The 20,382-nt window shown below is 37.6% G+C and overlaps 1 protein-coding gene across 2 annotated transcripts in view; it reads left to right on the top strand.

The window, feature by feature from the left end:
* XRN1 (5'-3' exoribonuclease 1) overlaps nt 1–20,382 on the top strand; it is a 117,847-nt gene that overhangs the window by 86,940 nt on the left and 10,525 nt on the right. For both annotated transcript variants that reach the window (XR_011496620.1, XM_014852041.3), the window contains exons 32-39: nt 208–303; nt 7,200–7,308; nt 12,977–13,038; nt 14,997–15,119; nt 15,810–15,963; nt 17,540–17,721; nt 19,492–19,605; nt 19,701–19,803. Coding sequence is in view for 1 of the 2 variants with exons in the window: in XM_014852041.3 (XP_014707527.1) it covers nt 208–303; nt 7,200–7,308; nt 12,977–13,038; nt 14,997–15,119; nt 15,810–15,963; nt 17,540–17,721; nt 19,492–19,605; nt 19,701–19,803 (943 nt within the window). In the remaining variant the exon portion in view is untranslated. The remainder of the gene's footprint in view (nt 1–207; nt 304–7,199; nt 7,309–12,976; nt 13,039–14,996; nt 15,120–15,809; nt 15,964–17,539; nt 17,722–19,491; nt 19,606–19,700; nt 19,804–20,382) is intronic.

Below are 20,382 nucleotides of genomic sequence, written 5' to 3'. Positions count from 1 at the left end.
TACATATGAAAAAGACCATTTTCACTCCAATAGAATACTTTTATTATTATTATGCTGAGCTCTAGAAAAAAAGAACTGGAATTTCAGATAATGAAAGTTAAGTATCCTACCACTACATAACTTTAATGAATAAATTATTTGATTTTTTTAAGGAATCTTTATTTTTTCATGTTTCAGTTCCTTAAGAATTTTTTTGTGTTTTGCCAGGTACCTACTAAAGATGATGATGAGTTTTGCAGCATTTGGCAGTCCTTACAGGGATCCGGAAAGGTTCAGCACTTTCAGCCAAGTCTACAAGAGAAGGTTAGTATACCTTGTTTGATGGACATTTAATGTTAAAAAATATATTTTTTATGTTTCTCTTTCAGGTATGCAATGATTAATCTTCTCCTGAAATCTCATAGAATAGAAATAACAGTTTTGATCATGAATTTTCATAATTCTCTTCAGCCATATATAAAAGTTTTTGGACCAGTCAGTGAGAATATACATAATTTTCTTTTTAAATCAATTTTGGACTTTTTTTTAGTTGTTTACAAAATCATAGTAACGATACAGTCACCCATCGCTTAACGACAGGAATACGTTCTGAGGAATATGTCATTAGGCATTTTTGTCATGCAAACGTCATAATGTACTTATGCAAACGTAGATGGTACACCCTACTACACCCCTAGGCTCTATGGTACTAATCTTTTGGGACCACTGTTGTATATGCAGTCCATCATTGACCAAAATATCGTTATGCAGCACATGTGACTGTATTTTAAATTCAACAAAGGCCTTAAGGGCACTCATTAACTTATTCATTTCCATGTGTAGCTTTATGCTGGCAGTTGGTTGTCTTAAGTATGAATGAGCAAATACACATTCTTGCTAGAGATTAAGAAGAGGAAAGAAATTCTGCTAAAAGGATAGACTCAGATTAAAAAAAGGAAGAATTAAAGGAATGAATTCCTACTACATATTTTGCTAGTTACTGACCAATCTTCTCAGCTTAGTTCGAGAAGGAATGTTCTCTCAGGTTTATAAACCAATAGCCTACACTATGTGAACCTCATTTATTCTAATGGCCTCTAGTGATAAGTGTTATCAGAGCTAGAGGGGGGAAAATAGCAAAGGGAATGATGGTAAAATAAACATAAAAAATGAGAGTGACAAAATACACAGGTCTCCTATGCCAATAAGCTATTATAAATTTTCCTTACATCATCTATAATTCTTTCTACCTAAGTGTAATCCATATCCAGATTTTCAAACCCTCTTTTCCTCTCTCTGTTACTGCTAACCACTCATTCTTCAGGAGTGCTTTGTTATTATTCATTCATTCAACACATATCTATGGAGTACCTCCCATATGCCAGGCGTTGTTCTATGCAGTGAGAATATAGCTGTAAACAAAACAAAAATCCTGGCCCTCAAACAATTAGTATTCCAAGGAGGAGAGGACAGTAAATAAGTAAATTGCATGATATATTAGATGATAATATATAAGTTTGAGAAAAATTACAAGAAAGAGGATAGGGAATTTCGGGGGAAGGGGAGGGGAGGTTTTGCAGTTTCAAATGGAATGATCAGATAACCTTTGAGCAAATATTTGAATGAAATGAGGGGTAGGGGACATAGATATCTGAGGGAAGAGTATTCCAGACAAATTCAAAGGCCCTCTTGATGGGAACCATCCCTAGCATACTGAAGGAAGAGAAAAGAGGACATTATGATTGAATCAGTAGGGTGAATTGTGGGAAATGTAGTTAGACAGGTGACACAATACCATGCAGGACCTTCTGGGCAATTTAAGGACATTGGCTTTTACTCAACAAGATGGGAAATCAGTGGAGCGTTTTGAGCTGCAGAGTGGCGTGATCTGACTTACCTTTTAATAGTATCACTCTATGTTGATACTATCAAGCCTGCTATGTTGAGAATAGAATGCAGAGGAGCCAGGATGGAAATAGAAATTAATTAGGAGACTACTGAAATCAAGTTAGAGTTGATCTTGACTTGGACCAGGGTAGTAGGAGCCTGTGAGAAGTGGTCAAATTCTAGACATATTTGAAAGGGATTGCCAGCTGATGATGAACTGGATATGGGAGTTAAAGAGAGAATGGATTAAAGGACGTCACTTTTAAGATCTGAGTAACTAAAAGGATAGAATGGCTGTTAACTGAGTTGTGGAATATTGCGGGTCAAGTAGCTTTGTAGAAGAAGATTAGGAGTTCAATTTTGGACATGGTTAAGTTTGAGATGTATATTAAATATTTAAGTGGAAATATAGAGTTGGACAGTTGAGTATTTGAATGGAGACGTAGAGTTAGACATTGAGTCTGAAGTTATGGAGGATGCCCAAGCTGGAGAGAGAATATGGGAGTCATCATATTTATATGTGTGTGTGTGTATATCTGTATATCTAAAGAGGTGAATGTAGATTGAGAAGAAGTCGAATCACTTAGCCATAGAGAATTCCATCCTTAAAGAGTCAGAGAGATTAGGTGAAACTGATGAAGAAGACTAAGAAGGAACAGCCAATGAGACAGGAAGAACACCAGGAAAGGGCGGTGTCTAGATGCCAAGTGAAGAATGAATGTCAAGAACATAGTTTTCAACTTGGTCAAATGCTGCTGATGGATCAATTAACATGAAAACAGAGAATTGACCATAGAGTTTAGCACATAAAGGTCACTAGGAACCTTGACAAGAGCAGTTTCAGTAGAGTGATAGGAATGAAATACTGATTAGAGTACGTTTAAGAGAGAAGGGGAGGAGAGAAATTAGAGGCAGCAAATATAGGCAGTTCTTTCAAGGAGTTTTGCTATAAAAGAGAACATTAGGGGCTGGCCCCGTGGCCGAGTGGTTAAGTTCGCGCCCTCTGCTGCAGGCAGCCCAGTGTTTCATTGGTTCGAATCCTGAGCGCGGACATGGCACTGCTCATCAAGCCACGCTGAGGCAGCGTCCCACAAGCCACAACTAGAAGGACCCACAACGAAGAATATAGAACTGTATCTCAGGGGGCTTTGGGGAGAAAAAGGAAAAGAATAAAATCTTTAAAAAAAAAGTTTGTTAAAAAAAAGGGGAACATTACCCTGAGTCCCCTCTTGTTTTTCCCTATTTGTTCAACTTCTTTATTTTTTTAATTTTTTTTTAAGATTGGCACCTGAGCTAAACAACTGTTGCCAATCTTTTTTTTTTTCTTCTTTTTATTCCCAAAGCCCCCAGTACATACTTGTATGTTCTAGCTGTAGGTCATCTGGTTGTACCGCCTCAGCATGGCCTAATGAATGGTGCCATGTCCTTGCCCAGGATCTGTCCGAACTGGCAAAACCCTAGGCCACCAAAGCGGAGCACACGAACTCAACCACTCACCCCCGGGACTGGCCCCCTCAACTTCTTTATTAACCTCTACTCTTCCAGCCTTTCTAGTGGGGACTCAACTCCCCAAAACTCAACGATAGTTTTCTTTTCCTTTTTGCCTTATTGCTTGACAGGTGACTTTGGCACTTACCTCTCTGCTGATTACCACTCAATCTATGTCTCTGATTCCAACCTCTCAAACAAGATCTAACCTGATGTCTCTGACTTTCTAGAAGACAGGTATAGACGGATACCCCACTGTCACCTCAACCATAAGATGTCTCAGAATTCACTTTGCCTATGGCCTCTTCTATCTTTTTTTCTAATACTGCCATCTCTCCAAGCACATAATCTGAAAAGCATGGAGTCAAAAATGTTTGCTCTTTCTCTCTAATGTTTTTTCGCAATGAGACCTCACATCTGTTTACTTCTTCTCAATTCCCACAGATGGACCTTAGGTTGTCATCCTAGGCCTAGACTACCCTCCTTTCTGTGCTTCCTGTTTCTTATCTCTTTCTTTTCTAGTTCTTCTTACATAGTAGTGCCTGATTAATCTTTCCTAAAGATCCATTCACCTGTGGCATATTAGGGCAAAGTAATTAGGCAGAGCTCCTGGGTTTGAACTCAGTTTATGCCCTAAGGCAGTGTGGTGTGACAAATCTGGCATTGGACTCAGAATCGGGAAATCAGATTTTGTGACTCAAATTAAGCAAATCTAATTTCCCTGGGCCTCAGTGGCCTCATGTACAAAATTAAGGCATTCGACTTAGGTGACCTCGGAGATCTTTTCCAGCCCTAAAATAGTGTTATTCAAATTTCTACTATGTATAAGGGTTCCTGTTTAGTACCACTGGAATTCAACTACAACTTAAACTAATATTTAAGCCTTTCGTAATCTAACTCCACCTAATTCTCGTATAGAGTATGTCCAACTATTGTGTAAAATGGTCTATTCCAGTCAAATCGGTCTCTTTATTTTCTCTTTCCCACAAACAGATAATTCCTATATTAGATTATGTGTTCTTATCGTTCCTTCTACTTAGGATGCCCTTTCCTCTCTCACTGCCAAAATTCCCCTAGGTCTCAGTCAAGGGCTACTAGTTATGTTACCACTTGTCTCCTTGAGATGGAACTCAACAGTTGATAGTATATTTCCTCAGAATCTTCTACATGCATCTCCTGTTACTGGATGCTGTTTCATTATTTATATTTCTTGAAAACTCTCATGTTTTATCTCCTGTATGTTCCAAGAATTATGAGCCACCATGTATAACACTTATATCCACGAAACATTAATAAGCAGTCTGGTATTCATCTGATGAGCAGATTCTAGAGAACTCAACATAATAAAAAAAAAAGTATTCAAGCTTGTCGAAAAGGTAAAACTATAGGGACAGTAAAAAGATCAGTGGTTGCCAGGAGTTAGGGGGAAAGGGAGGGATGAATAGGCAGAGCACAGAAGATTTTTAGGGCACTGAAAATACTCTGTATGATACTGTAATGGTAGATACATGTCATTATACATTTGTCCAAAGCCATAGAATGTACAACACCAAGAGTGAACCCATTGTAAACTATAGACTTGGAGTGATAATGATGTGTCAATGTGAGTTCATCAACTGTAACAAATATACTGCTCTACTGGGGGATGTTGATAATGGGGAAAGCTATGCATGTGTGGGAGCATGGGGTATGTGGGAAATCTCTGTACCTTCCTCTCAGTTTTGTTGTGAACCTAAAACTGCTCTTTAAAAAAAGTCTTTAAAGAAAAATTCAAGTGTTGGGGCCAGCCCCATGGCCGAGTGTTTGGGTTCATGTGCTCTGATTCGGGAGCCCAGGAGTTCACCAGTTTGAATCCTGGGCATGGATGTGGCACCGCTTGTCAAGCCATGCTGGGGCAGCGTCCCACATGCCACAACTGGAAGGACCCACAATTAAAAATATACAACTATGTACTGGGGGACTTTGGGGAGAAAAAAGAAAAATAAAATCTTTAAAAAAAAAATTCAAGCGTTTATTGGCAAAATATGATAAGGTGACTAACACAAATAGCTTTAAGTATCAAATAGAACAACAAAAAAACTATACTCAAAACTAGAGTATTTTCTAATTAAATTTATGGCACACTTTTTCTCTGAAATGGTACTGTGAACATGAGTTTTAGAACTCCAATGTCAGCTCTCCTATTATTTAGTTCTATAACCAAATTAATTTATCACTTTGATCCTCAGTTTACTCAACTATAAAATGGAATCAAAATACCCCATAGCATTTTTATGATTATAGCATTTTTATAATGATATTAAGATAATCGATGCAAAGTACATCTTACCATGCCTGTCACATACTAGATACACAATATTCGTTCTTACCTTTCTATTGATCCGATATTCTAATTCCCTACCTTAGAGTCACATTCCCCTATAATGTACCGCTGTAGCCCAAAATCCCACCAGCCACTGTGCCATGCAGATAGAAATCTCTTCGCCCTTTTGACTCTCCAAGACTAAAGAGCCCTGGGTGTTCCTGTGCATATGCGTTCGTTGGACCTGCCTTCACACTCTGGTGCATATCACAGCTATTTGGGAACATGCCCACTGCCAAATAGAACATGATGTGTCTTTGCACCTGGTGTTTATTTGTCTGTGCTCAGAAGAAAATAAATAGGGCTCACCAAAAGCAAAATTGTGAAATGATTAATTTGTATTGACCATCTCCAGCCTCTGCTTTTGCTTCCTCTTCCCACTATCTGTGGCAAATTTTGTCTCTTTTTGCTTTCAGGCCTCCTTTCCCTATCAGAAAACAAAAGGATCTGATGTGATCTTTATATGAAACTTACTCATGCCATTTTCTAATTCTTTCCGTTCATGCACTGTCTCAATTACTGTAGCTTTATAGTCAGTCTTGCCATCTGGTAGTAGTCTTCCATCATTTGAAAACCTTGACAATATAAACATTAATTGATGAAATCAGGTATTGGGGGAAAGGATGTGGAAGGGCTAACATCCTCAACTTTTATAACAGAAATGATGAATTTTCAAAAACCTTTTAATGGAAATTTTTAAAATCATGAAGTGTTAGGCCAGTCCAGTGGCGCAGCGGTTAAGTTTGCACGTTCTGCTTCTCAGCGGCCCAGAGTTCACCAGTTGGGATCCCAGGTGCAGACATGGCACCGCTTGGCAAAAGCCATGCTGTGGTAGGCGTCCCACGTATAGAGTAGAGGAAGATGGGCATGTATGTTAGCTCATGGCCAGTCTTCCTCTGCAAAAAGAGGAGGATTGGCAGTAGTTAGCTCAGGGCTAATCTTCCTCAAAAAAAAATCATGAAGCGAAGAGAATAGTATAATGAACCCACAAGTACCCATCCCTTGCCTTGCGCTCGTCCAATCCTATTCTTCTATAACACCCACTCATTTCCCAACCTCCCCACCACAAATATAGAATTATTTTGAAGCAAATCTAGAGGGATCTTTGGAGGCTAATATTTCTATTGTAAAGAAACGTTTACCTGAAGTTTAATCTTTTCTTTAGTTTCTGTATTAACTTAAAGCAAAGTTAGATTTAATTCTATTGAAAGTAGCATTTTTGTAAAATGATAGTTTTCTGTGTATCTTGCTATTTAATGCATAGAGAAACATTTGGAGTGATGATTATTATGTTAATAATGGTTGTTTCTGGGTGGTGGAATTTGGTTAAGTTCTCTATACTTTTCTCTGTTACTTAAATTTTTTTCTATTGAGCTATGTAACTTTTATAAAAATAATAAAGTATTTATTAAACATTGAGGAAAAGAAGTAGTTATAACATTAAGAGTTTATTTAAATCATTTATAAGAATTTTAACTTTCAGGGTGCAGTTCTACCTCAAGAAATCAGTCAAGTAACTCAGCATCATAAATCTGGCTTTAATGACAACAGTGTTAAATGTCAGCAAAGAAAACATGAGCCTCACAGAAAATGTAAGTTTTAAGTAGGAAAAGTATATTCTGGAAAAGTGCTAACTGCTTCCTTTTATTTTTATTAATTAATAGCTTTACTGAGTTATAATTCACATACCATAAAATTCATCCTTTTAGAGTTTTTTGGTATTTTCATAAAGTAGTACAACCTATGCCACTATCTGAGTTTAGAACATTTTCATCACCCCAAAAAGAAATACCATACCTATTAGCAATCATTCCTCCAGCCCCTGGCAACCACTGATTTACTTTCCACCTCCATGGATTGACCTATTCTGGACATTTCATATGAATAGAATCATAAAATATGTGGCCTTCTGTGACTGGCTTTCCTTCACTTGGCATAATGTTTTCAAGGTTCATCTACGTTGTAGCATGTATCAGTACTTCATTCCTTTTTTTGGCTGAATAATATTCCATTGCACATTTTCTTTGTTCATTCATTGATGGACATTTGGATTGTTTCCACTTTGGGGCTATCATGAATAATGCTGCTGTGAATATCCATGTACAGGATTCTGTGTGAACATATGTGAGCAATTCTCCTGAGTATATACAAAGGAGTGGAATTACTGAGTCATGTCTTGACTCTATGTCTAACTTTTTGTAGAACTACCAAACTGTTTTCCAAAATGACTGTACCATTTTAATTCCCAGCAGCAGTATATGAGGGCCAGTTTTTCCACATCCTCCATTACACTTGTTATTGTCCATCTTTTTTATTATAGCCATCCTAGTAGATGTAAAGTGGAGCCTCCTTGTGGTTTTCATTTGCAATTCATTAATGATTAACAACATTGAGCATCTTTTCATGTGCTTATTGGCTGTTTGTATATCTTCTTTGGAGAAATGTCTATTTGGATCCTTTGTTCATTTTTAAATTGGGTTATTTGTCTTTTTATTCTTGAATTACAATAGTTCTTTATGTATTCTTATACTAAATGCTTATTCAGTAGTTCATTTGCAAATATATGCTCTCATTCTGTGGATTGTCTTTTAACTTTCTTTATAGTGTTCTTGAAAAGCAAGTTTTAAATTTTGATCAAGTTCAATTTACCTATTTTTTTCTACTTTTTCTTTGGTTGCTTTTGCTTTAGGTGTCATAAATAAGAATCCATTGCCTAATCCAAGGTTACAAAGATTTATACTTATGTTTTCTTCTAAGAGTTTTATTGTTTTCTTTTTTAAAGATTGGCACCTGAGCTAACATCTGTTGCCAATCTTCTTTTTTTTTTCCTTATTGTCCCCAAAGCCCCTCAGTACATAGTTGTATATTCTAGCTGGAGGTCTTTCTGGTTGTGCTACATGGGACACCGCCTCAGCATGGCTTGATGAGCGGTGCCATGTCTGTGCCCAGGATGTGAACTGGCAAAACCCTGGGCCACTGAAGCAGAGCACACGAACTTAACCACTTGGCCACAGGGCTGGCCCTGAGTTTTATAGTTTTAATTCTTTTTTTTTTCTTCTTTTTTTTTTTTTCCTTTTTCTCTCCCAAAGCCCCCCGGTACATAGTTGTATATTCTTAGTTGTGGGTCCTTCTAGTTGTGGCATGTGAGATGCTGCCTCAGCGTGGCTTGATGAGCGGTGCCATGTCCGCGCCCAGGATTCGAACTGACGAAACACTGGGCTGCCTGCAGCAGAGCAATGCAAACTTAACCACTCGGCCACGAGGCCGGCCCCTATAGTTTTAATTCTTAAATTTAGGTCTTTTTTCCATTTTTGACTGTTTGTATATGGTATGAGGTAGGGGTCCATATTCATTCTTTTGCATGTGAGGTTCTAGTTGTCCCAGCACTGTTTGCTAAAACACTTTTATTTCCCCCATTGAATTCTCTTGGCACTCTTGTCAAAAAATAATTGACCATACATGTATGGGTTTATTTCTGGCATCTCAGTTCCATTCCACTGATCTGTATGCCATCTTTATGCAAACAACACACCATGTTAATTGCTATTGCTTTGTTATAAGTTTTGAAAGTGGTGAGTTTTTGTTCCTCCAACTTTGATTTTCTTTTTCCAGATTGTTTTATCTGTTCTGGTCCCTTGCATTTCCATATGAATGTTCAGATCAGCTTGTCTCTCTCTGCAAAAATGGCAGCTGGAGTTTTTATAGGGATTGCGTTGAATCTGTCGATCACTTTGGGTAGTATTGGCATCTTAGCAATATTGGCTTCCCATCCGTGAACACAAAATGTCTTTCCATTGTGTAAGTCTTCTATAATTTCTTTCAGTGATGTCTTGTAGTTTTCGGTGTACAAGTCTTACACTTTTTTAGTTGAATTTATTCCTATGTATTTTATTCTTTTTAATGCTGTTGTCAGTGGTGCTGTTTTCAGTTGGAATGGAATGGAATTTCTTTTTTTTGGATTGTGCATTGCTAGTTATAGAAGTAAAACTGACTATTGTATATTGATCTTGTATCCGACCGTCTTACTGAACTTGTTAATTAGCCCTAATTTTTTTGTGACTTCTGAAAATAGAGAGAATCACATTTCTTCCTATATAATCTGGATGCCTTTTATTTCTTTTTCTTGCCTAATTTCTGTGGCTAGAACCACCAGTACAATATTGAATAGAAGTGGTAAGAGTGAACATCCTTATCTTGTCTTGATCTTAGGGAAAAACTTTCTATCTTTCAGCATTAAGTGTAATGTTAGCTGTAGGGTTTCGGTAGATGCCATTCATTAAGATGAGGAAGTCCCCTTCTATTCCTAGGTGGTTGTTGTTTTCTTGGAGGGATGTTAGATTTTGTCAAATCCTATTTCTGTGTCTATGGAGGTAACCATATGGATTCTGCCTTTATTCAATTAATATGGTGTATTCCATTGATTGTTTTTCATATGTTGAACCAACCTTGTATTTCTAGGATAAACCCCACTAGGCCATGGTATATAATCCTCTGTATGTGCTACAAGATTTGATTTGCTGGTATTTTGTTGAGGATTTTTTGTATCTGTATTCATAAGGGATATTTTAAATTTTCCTTTCTTGTGTTCTCTTTGGTTTTGACATCATGGTAATACTGACCTCAGAGAATGTTGAGACTAACTTTGAAAGAGCTGTAGCCTCATTCTGATCTCTCTGGTGGCAGCCAGGCTATTAGTTTCCACCAAAAATACCGGCTGTTGTTTTTGAGGGCTCCATGGAACTGGAGAGTGGGGAATGGGACTACGGCAAATTAGAATGCCACAAAGATCACTGTTCTAACCGAGATTCAGCCTTTTTCTGGAGTAAACACTCCCTGGATTGCTGCAAGCCTTTGATTAACTTTCATAGCTCTGAAAATTTGGATTCTGGTAATTTATGCCCATTTTCTCATTGCTTTTATGGAGGAGAGAATTTTTAGAGATTCTTACTGTGACATTTTTGCTGATGTCCCCTCACTAACTACTTTTTGAGATAAATTTTATTTAGAGTAATCCTACTTTTTTGTGTATAAACACTTGCCAATTAAATTAGTCCAAACTATATTACAGATTTTTGTTAAAAATATGTACAAATATTTTGTTGTTAATATTCCCTTACATAATTTATATAGTTTTACTCTTTTCATTGCTTTAGTAGGGTCTACTGTGTTCCAGGCACAGTAGGGAATGCAGATGCAGGCATGAGAATCGTCATCTTGAAGTTACTTTTTCTCTTCTCTTGATCAAAGTATTCCCAAATTGCAGCCAATTGCTCATTAGGCTCAAAATATGATTCATTTGTTATTCATTCTTTTATTTATACAGCTGCTACCTATTGAGCTATTATGTGCAAGGTACTGTTCTAGGTGCTAGGAATATATGAGCGAACAAGACAGACAAGTTTTCTGGCCTAATGGACTTTATACTCTAAGGTGGAGACTGATAATAGGCAAACAAACAATAAATTCCATAATCTGTAGTAATGATAAGTGTTATGATGAAAAATAAAGCAGATTAAGAGGAAAGAGTGATAGGGTGCTATTTTAAATACGGCAGTCAAGGAATGCCTCTCTGAGGACATAGCGTTTGAGCAGAGGCCCAAATAAAAAGGGAGTGGAATGGGATAAGCTATGCAAAAAGCTTAGTGAAGAGCTTTCCAGCAGAGGAAGTACACAATCCTGAGTCTGATTTATTATATTTAATATATGCATGGTATTTTTTGTATTTATATATTACATGTAGTATAACGGGAGTAGTCTTTTAAAATATTTTTCTAGGGGCGGGTCCAGTGGCACAGCAGTTAAGTGCGCACGTTCCACTTCGGTGACCCAGGGTTCAGATCCCGGGTGCAGACATGGCACCACTTGGCACGCCATGCAATGGTAGGCGTCCCACTTATAAAGTAGAGGAAGATGGGCATGGATGTTAGCTCAGGGCCAGCCTTCCTCAGCGAAAAGAGGAAGATTGGCAGCAGTTAGCTCAGGGCTAATCTTCCTCAAAAATGAAAAAATAAAATATTTTTCCAAAAAGCTATTTTCAAAAAAAATTTTGTGGTTTTATAATTTTGGTTCAATTTGATAACTGTAAAGTATTTTTGCAACAATATCTATAAGTTATTTTTGGTTCTTCTATATTTTAAGTTAATTTGGATTAATGTTCCTATAAATCTATAAATATAGCTTAAAAATTATTTAATTGAAATGCATTGTGATTTTTCTTTAAATTATTATTTACATAAATATGTGTAAACTATTTGCATTATCTGGGATTCCAGTTAGCTTTCTTGTGTGTATGTCTCAACAAAGGTTGAATGTCCATACATATCAAACTCACTTTTTCTTTTGCTGCTTTTTGCAAGATTACTTCCTCCCTTTCCTCTCTTCCTTGCCTCCATTACCTTCCTCCTCTCCCTCCCCCTTTCTTTTCCTCCCTCTCTGTTCCCTCTCTTCCCTTCTCTTTCCATCTTTCTCCCTTCCTTCCCTCCTCTCTCATCCCATCCTTTCCCTCCCTCCACCCTCTCCCCCTACTTCTTTCCTCACCCTTTCTTACCTCCCTCCCTTATTCCCTCCTTGCTTCCTTCCTACTTTCTTCCCTCCCTTTCTTCCTTCTTCTAATTCATCCTTTTCATTTCCCCTACCATTCCCCCAGTTTCCCCTTAACAGGAATACTAAAATAGCTTCCTAATTGGTGTCTCGCTTTCCTTCTGTCTATCCAATAAGCCACTGCTGTATTTTAATCTTTCTAAGGCACGATTCTGATCACATCACTACCTGCTCAAAACCTTTCTATGATTGATTGTCCGTTGCCTACCAGTTTAATTCCCTGGTCTTCAAAACCTTGCAGATTATGGCTCCAACCTACTTCTCTAATTCAATTAAGCTCCACTATACTCCTTAACCTCCAGTGGATCTGATCTGGTCTATTTAGAGTTCCATAAACACATTACCTGCTGTCTGCTTCCGTGTCTTTTCTCCTATTATTTCCTTTGCCTGTAATACTTAGCCTCCTATTCTGCCCTTTGGAAACCTACCAGCCTTCAAAGCTCAGTTAGAAGCCACTTTTCCTTTTCCCTTATTGTTGTCATCTGTGAATATCTCTTCTACCCCTCATCTAGATTATAAGACTCCTCAAAATCGGGGCCTTTTTCTTCTTGGAATTATGTGACTCTAACACAGTTCCTTGCTATAGTAAATATTTGGTGAATTTAATTGGTGTGCAGCAAGTTCTTTCATTTACCAAAATTTCTATTTTTTTGTTTCTAGTTAAAGAAGAGTGTAAAAGTCCTAAAACAGAGAGTCGGTCACAAAAAATGTCACATAAGCAGGTAAGCTTTCTTAAAATCAGATTTCTAGTAGCCAACTTTTGATTGCATTTGGTGGCTCTGTGGCATCTGACTGAATTTTGCAGCCCTTTCAACCAAATCCATGAGGTGTGTTGCATGAGGGTTGCTAAAGCCTGACAGTCACTTGGCTGGAAGGTTGCACAGGTAGAGTCTGGGATCTGGAACTTGAGATACTTGAAGTCCTTGTTCTGCTGTTTAATAGCTGGGTAGCTTTTGGCAATTCTCTACACCTCTCACAGCCTCAATTTCTTCATCTTTAAAGTGGAGATAGGGGCTGACCCCGTGGCGCAGCAGTTAAGTGCACACATTCCGCTTCAGCGGGCTGGGGTTTGCCAGTTTGGATCCCGGGTGCAGACATGGCACCGCTTGGCGAAAGCCATGCTGTGGTAGGTGTCCCACGTATAAAGTAGAGGCAGATGGGCATAGATGTTAGCTCAGGGCCATTCTTCCTCAGCAAAAAGGGGAGGATTGGCAGCAAGTGTCAGCTCAGGGCTAATCTTCCTCAAAAAAAAAAAAAAGTAAAATAAAATGAAGATAAAAATAGAGCATTTGGGGACCAGCCCAGTGGCACAGCAGTTAAGTTTGCACACTGCTTCAGCAGCCGGGGGTTTATCAGTTCGGATCCCAGGCACAGACCTACACACTGCTTATCAAGCCATGCTGTGACAGACGTCCCACATACAAAGTAGAGGAAGATGGGCACGGATGTTAGCTCAGGGCCAGTCTTCCTCAGCAAAAAGAGGAGGATTGGCAGCAGATGTTAGTTCAGCGCTAATCTTCCTAAAAAAATGATCATTTCTCTCTATATGTAATTGGTCCATACATACACACATACATAATAGAAACATACCTGCATACATAAATGTGTGTGTGTGTATATATCTATAAAATATGTGAAATTATGCTTATATACAATGAAAGTATATGGATCAACAAAGTTAACAGTTAATTCTGTGGAGTTAAGTTGCTGGAGGAAGCTGAGATCATTTATGTTTTATTTTGTATAGTCTCTGCTGTTTGATAAGGAGTATGTATACATTTTATAATCAAAGAATAACAAATTTTTAATCTAAAAAAATCAACATATACACTTATGTGCATTTTATGTGTGTGTATTATATTTTAATGCAGAGTTTGAAAAAATTAGATCTCTTATAATAAAACAAGTAATATATTAAATTTATAAAAGATGTCTTACCAGAATATTTGGCACATAATAGGTTCTCAGTAAGTGGAACCCATTAATATTTAGATATCAGTCAGTGGTCGAATTACATGACTGTTAAGGCCCTCTCCTTTTGAAACTCATATGCTATAATTTCCTTTCTTCTGGAAAAGGGATTCATAAACTTTGTGCCATGGACCTCTTTGGTAAAGACTGTGGACTCTTTCTCAGAAAAATGTTTTTAATGCTAAAATAAAACACATAAGATTTGAAAGGAAATCAGTTATATTGAAATACAGTTAGAATGGTTTATTGCGTACATTCATAGTTGAAGGGAAGGAAGATGAACATGTAACTGTTTTCCTCATCCAAGTTTAGCCCCCTTTTGTTCTTATGACACAAAAGGGAGAATAGCACATAAAAAAGTTTGTAGCAGTTTATTTAGAACATTATTAAGTAGTAACTATAAATTTTATTTCCACAAGAAGCTCATTCTTACTCTTTTATAGACGTTTGGAGGGCCTGCCAAATGTAATATTAAGCTATTGAAGAGAAATGAAAGTGCAGAAGTCTCAGAAAGCCAAAAGGTTGTGACTGGTTATACAAATGCTATTGATAAGGTAGAAGACCATTTATTCAATTTCTCTTCCCAAACTTTAACACCTGGGAAGATGATTGAGTGAAAATTAAGTATATTATTTTCGTATATAAAACTCCTAGCTTTTTCTGTGTCCTTGTACTTTTACCTTCATGCATAAAATGTTTATTCTTTTAGCCTACCCCTGGAATTGAGAAGTTTTTAGCATCTTTGAATATCTCCAAAGAAAGTGGAGTGCAGTCATCGCATTTTGAAGAGCCTCCGAGTGAAGAGCATTTGTCACCACAGTCATTTGCTATGGTTCGTAGTCTGTAGGAGCTTTTGTGCTATAGTAATTTCACTCTTGTTGGCTGTTCATACATACCCTATACAACTGTTAAAACACTTTTCTCTCATGTAGACTAGTGTATTGCATCATTCTTGTCATCCTATGAGGAAAACCAGGTTGCCCTGGGCAGTTCAACCATCTTTTTCTTTTTTTCTCTTTAGACCATAGCTCCTTGCTTTTCAGACATTACTTCTAGGTGATTTGGTCAAAAGCTAATCAGAGGGGCCTGCCCCATGGCCGAGTGGTTTAGTTCGCACGTTCTGCTTTGGCGGCCCAGGGTTTCACCAGTTCACATCCTGGGCATGGACATGGCACTGCTCATCAGGCCACACTGAGGCAGCGTCCCACATGCCACAACTAGAAGGACCCACAACTAAAAATACACAACTATGTACCGGGGGGCTTTGGGGAGAAAAAGGAAAAATTTTTTTAATCTTTAAAAAAAAAAATTAAGCGGAAGGATAAGTATTATTTCTATGCCAGGACATGTGGGTAATTTTTTTTTAACTCTAGGCTATTGATTTTCCATATTCTCTATCAGTTATCATCCTAATTTTTAACAACGTAACTTGTTAAAAGAAGGATTAGTAAGCTCTGTAACTCTGATGTTAACTTTTCTCCCCTTATCCCCACCATCTCCATACCAATCATTTTCAAAACAGAAGGGAACACGGATGCTTAAAGAAATTCTAAAAATTGATGGCTTTGACACTGTGGACCATAAGAATGAAATAAAACAGTTTGGTAATGAAATTTCCTCTAATAGAAGAGATGAATATGGATCTGCCTCACAGCCTAAACAAAATAAGAAATTAAGTAAGTAAGCTAAGTACTATTACTAATAACCAACATCATTTCAAAAATTCAGTTCATTTGGGTTTTTTTATCATGGGCTTTTTAAAGATAAAACTACTTTTATTTTTAAAAGAGTATACTTAAGAATAATAAGAGTATAACTTTTATGCTTATGTCAATTATATATTAATATAACTATGTAACTAATAGATCAATAGTCCCTAAATGTCTTCTTGTGATTACTTAAATATCTGTTACAGATACTCATTGTGTAGATCCTTAGCCTGGAAAGATTTCCACATTCTAGTTTTTTTCCTCAGTAATTTAAAAATGATTATTGGGGCCGGCCCGGTGGCACAGTAGTTAAGTGCACACATTCTGCTTTGGTGGCCCGGGGTTCGCTGGTTTGGATCCCGGGCACAGACATGGCACCGCTTGTCAAGCCGTGCTGTAGCAGGCGTCCCACATAGAAAGGAGAGGAAGATGGGCACAGATGTTAGCTCAGGGCCAGTCTTCCTCAGCAAAAAGAGGAGGATTGGCAGCGGATGTTAGCTCAGGGCTAATCTCCCTCAAAATAAATAAATAAATAAAATAAAAATGATAATATAAAATAAATAATAAAATTTTTAAAAAGTAACTTTTGGGGCTGGCCCCGTGGCCGAGTGGTTAAGTTCGCGCGCTCCGCTGCAGGCGGGCCAGTGTTTCGTTGGTTCAAATCCTGGGCGCCGACATGGCACTGCTCATCAAACCACGCTGAGGCAGCGTCCCACATCCCACAACTAGAAGGACCCACAACGGAGAATATACAACTATGTACCGGGGGGGAGCTTTGGGGAGAAAAAGGAAAAAATAAAAAATCCTAAAAAAAAAAAAAAGTAACTTTTACTTTATTTCAATGTAATGAAAAAAATCATCCGGCTTAGAGTGAAGAGCTCAGAATTCAGCCCATGTTACAGAACTAACGAGCCCTGTGACTTTGGACAAGCCGCTTAGCTTTTTTCTCACTCTCTAATAGTGAGAGGTTCAGATCCTTTCGTCACTGGGGTATGTTCTTGTCCTCTTAGTGAGTTTGTTGATCATAAAGAATATGAACTTTCAGAAATTTTTAATCATCTTCTATATAAAAGTATTTAGACTTAATTTTAGAAAAACTTTTAAGAAGCATCATTTTGGAGCAACAAAAACATGCATCCATGAGTCTCAGAATGTACGATAAAATTTTGAATCCAAACCCTCCAAACTTAGGAGTTAATTGTAAACCAGCTCGAGAAAGCCTTTGCTTGTTCAAATTTTGCCTGTAACGTAACTATGTAGTCGTTAATCTCTCAAGATGTTCATTTTTGGCAGTCAGCTACTTATCATATTTTAAAGTCTTTATCATAATCATGTATCATTAATCAGTTATAGTCATCTAAAAAATCCTTACTGAATTCTTAGTAATTTTAGACAATACTAAATAGTTCTTGTGTTTACTTCCTGGGAGATTCCTCTTTTCACCTTTTAACAGTTTCCTGCTTGTATTCTCTAAAACCCTGTGATAATTGCATAGTTTGAGATACTTTTTAATATAGATGTGTGCTTTTCTCTTTTTTGGTAGCATCTTGTATGAACAAGGCTCACAGTGCTAGTGAGTACCGTAGTGCTCAGTCTATGGACAATGTGTGTTGGCCTGTTCCCAGCCACATCCCTCCTGTGTCCACACCAGTAACTGAACTTTCTCGAATTTGTTCTCTTGTTGGAATGCCACAACCAGATTTCTCCTTTCTTAGAACACCACAGGTATAGTATACTAATTGTTCATTTACATGAGTTCTTTAACACTGAGCCTAAATAAATTGACTGAAAGTCTTTGGCTAGAAATAATATAATGGGGCTGATTTTTTTTTACTTTATGAACACCATAGATTTCTAATTCTCACTCTGGTTGTTCCATTTATGCGTTACCAGAGCCATTTCAAACTTTTCGGTCTCAGAAACTCCACACTTTTTGTTTCTTGAGGAAGATTAGCCCTGAGCTAACATCTGCCACCAAGCCTCCTCTTTTTGCTGAGGAAGACTGGCCGTGAGCTAACATCTGTGCCCATCTTCCTCTACTTTTTTTTATATGTGGGACGCCTGCCACAGCATGGCTTGATGAGCGGTGCCATCTCTGCACCCGGGGTCCAAACCGGTGAACCCAGGCTGCCGAAGTGGAACTTGTGAACTTAACTGCTGTACCACCAGGCCAGCCCCAGCCCCACATTTTTTTGAGGACCCACAAAGAACTTTTCTTTACTGTGTTATATCCATATTTACTGTATTAAAAATTAAAACTGAAAAATTTGAAGTATTGTTTATTAAAAATAACTTCAAAAAAATTTAATGAGAAGAGTGGCATTGCTCTACATTTTTGCAAATCTTTCCCGTCTTCAGCTTAAAAGAAGAAGCGAGATTCTCATATCTGCTTCTTACCATCAATCTCTTATGATATGTTGTTTTGGTTGAAATATATGAAAAAAATCTGGCCTCACACAGATAGATAGTTAGAAAAAGGGAGAGATTTTAATAGGCTTTTCATAAAATTGTGGATGTTCTTTGATACCATATAAGTAGTAGTATTTTCTTAAAAGTTATTTGCAATGTAGAATCTGAAACTATATGAATAAACTTTTTGTCCTCTATATACTTGTGAGAGAATGAGAGTGAAAAGGGTAAATAGCATCATTATATTATTGTGAAGATAGTTCTGACCTCAAGGACCCCAGAAAGAGTTTCAGGGACCCCTTTGGGTGCCCAGACAGTGCCTTGACAACCACTGGCTATGAGAAAGACAGTTTTATCCTTTTCACTTCTAAGTTCTTGATACATTCTCACCTAAGCAGAAAGTAGGATTAAACTAATAATACATAAAAATGGCTACCTTTTGAAAAGTAGAATTTTTTTTTAATCTTTTATGTAAAGAAAAAAAATATAGAATGTAAAGAGTTATAATTTAAATGTGAATATGTCAGAACCTCTGAGTGTTTTAGATTTTGGCCATTAATTCATATTAGCAAAATATTGCTATTTAGAGGATGGTATAAAAGAGAGGTCGGCAAACTTTTTCTGTGAAAGGCCAGATAGAAATATTTTAGGCTTTTTGGGCCATATAGTGTCTGTCACAACTAGTCAACTCTGCAGTTATAGTGTGAAAACAGCCATAGGCAATACAGAAAAGAATGGACTTGGCTGTGTTCCAATAAAACCTTATTTACAAAAATAGGTGGAAGGCCTAGTTCCCAACCCTTGCTAAAGAAAAAAGTTTTGCTGGCTTTCCTTTGCCTTAGGATGCTTGACCCTTCAGCTAGCTTAGAGAGCATTTTATTTTGTAAACATTAAAAGATAAAGCAACAATTCTCAAGTTTTTGCATGGCAACCCAAAACTTAAACTGATAGCCCTTTTTTGAATTCTTGAATTCTTTTTTACAGAATGTCGGGTGAAATTATTCTACTTGTTGAGACTAAGCTTTGGGGGAGGAGGCCGACTTCCTAGATAGATAACTTCATAGACATTCATATTCTCTTTTTTAGACGATGACAGTTTGCCAGGTAAAACTATCCAATGGCTTATTGGTACATGGGCCACAGTGCCATTCTGAAAATGAGGCCAAGGAAAAAGCTGCACTTTTTGCTTTACAACAATTGGTGAGAACTGTCCATTACCTCTCTACTAAATTTGTAATTAATCTTTATGGATGTTTTTTGTTGCATTGTCTTATAACTTTTAAATACTTCCATAGGGTTCCTTAGGAGTTAATTTCCCTTTGCCTCCACCACTAATTCCAAATTATCCTCCTGCTGTACCACCTGGGACCATTCCTCCAGTTTTTCCCCAACCAACTGGTAAGATATTTTGCTCTTCTAAATATTTGTTATTGAGTTATTATTTTTAGAAAGTTCTTTTAAGAAGCATCATTTTGAGGAAACCAAAAAATTTGTTTAAGTGTCTAGGGAATGTAAGAAGGAATTGTTAGAAGTTAAGCCTGAAACCAGAGCCTACAGATTCATTTAGAAATACCATTCCTGGGGCTGGCCTGGTGGCATAGTGGTCAAGTTCACACACTCTGCTTTGGCAGCCCAGTGTTCACAGGTTCGGATACCGTGTGCGGACCTACACACCACTCATCAAGCCATGCTGTGGCAACATCCCACATACAAAATAGAGAAAGATTGGCACAGATATTAGCTCAGCGACAATCTTCCTCAAGCAAAAGAGGAAGATTAACAACGGATGTTAGCTCAGGGCCAATCTTCCTCACCAAAAAAAAGAAAGAAACACCTTAATACCATTCCCCTCCTACAGCCTCTGGTGTGGCTGGAGTAGGACAGTTCTTTGTTCTGGACAGCCCCTTTTTCCCTAGTAGGCACAAACAGATGAATTTGGGTTTAAGTTAGATATCAAAAACACAGATGGGGGAAAAA

This window comes from Equus asinus, chromosome 21 (genome assembly GCF_041296235.1).
Source record: "Equus asinus isolate D_3611 breed Donkey chromosome 21, EquAss-T2T_v2, whole genome shotgun sequence".
NCBI classification, from domain to species: domain Eukaryota; kingdom Metazoa; phylum Chordata; class Mammalia; order Perissodactyla; family Equidae; genus Equus; species Equus asinus.
This window is presented reverse-complemented; position numbering and strand designations above follow the sequence as displayed.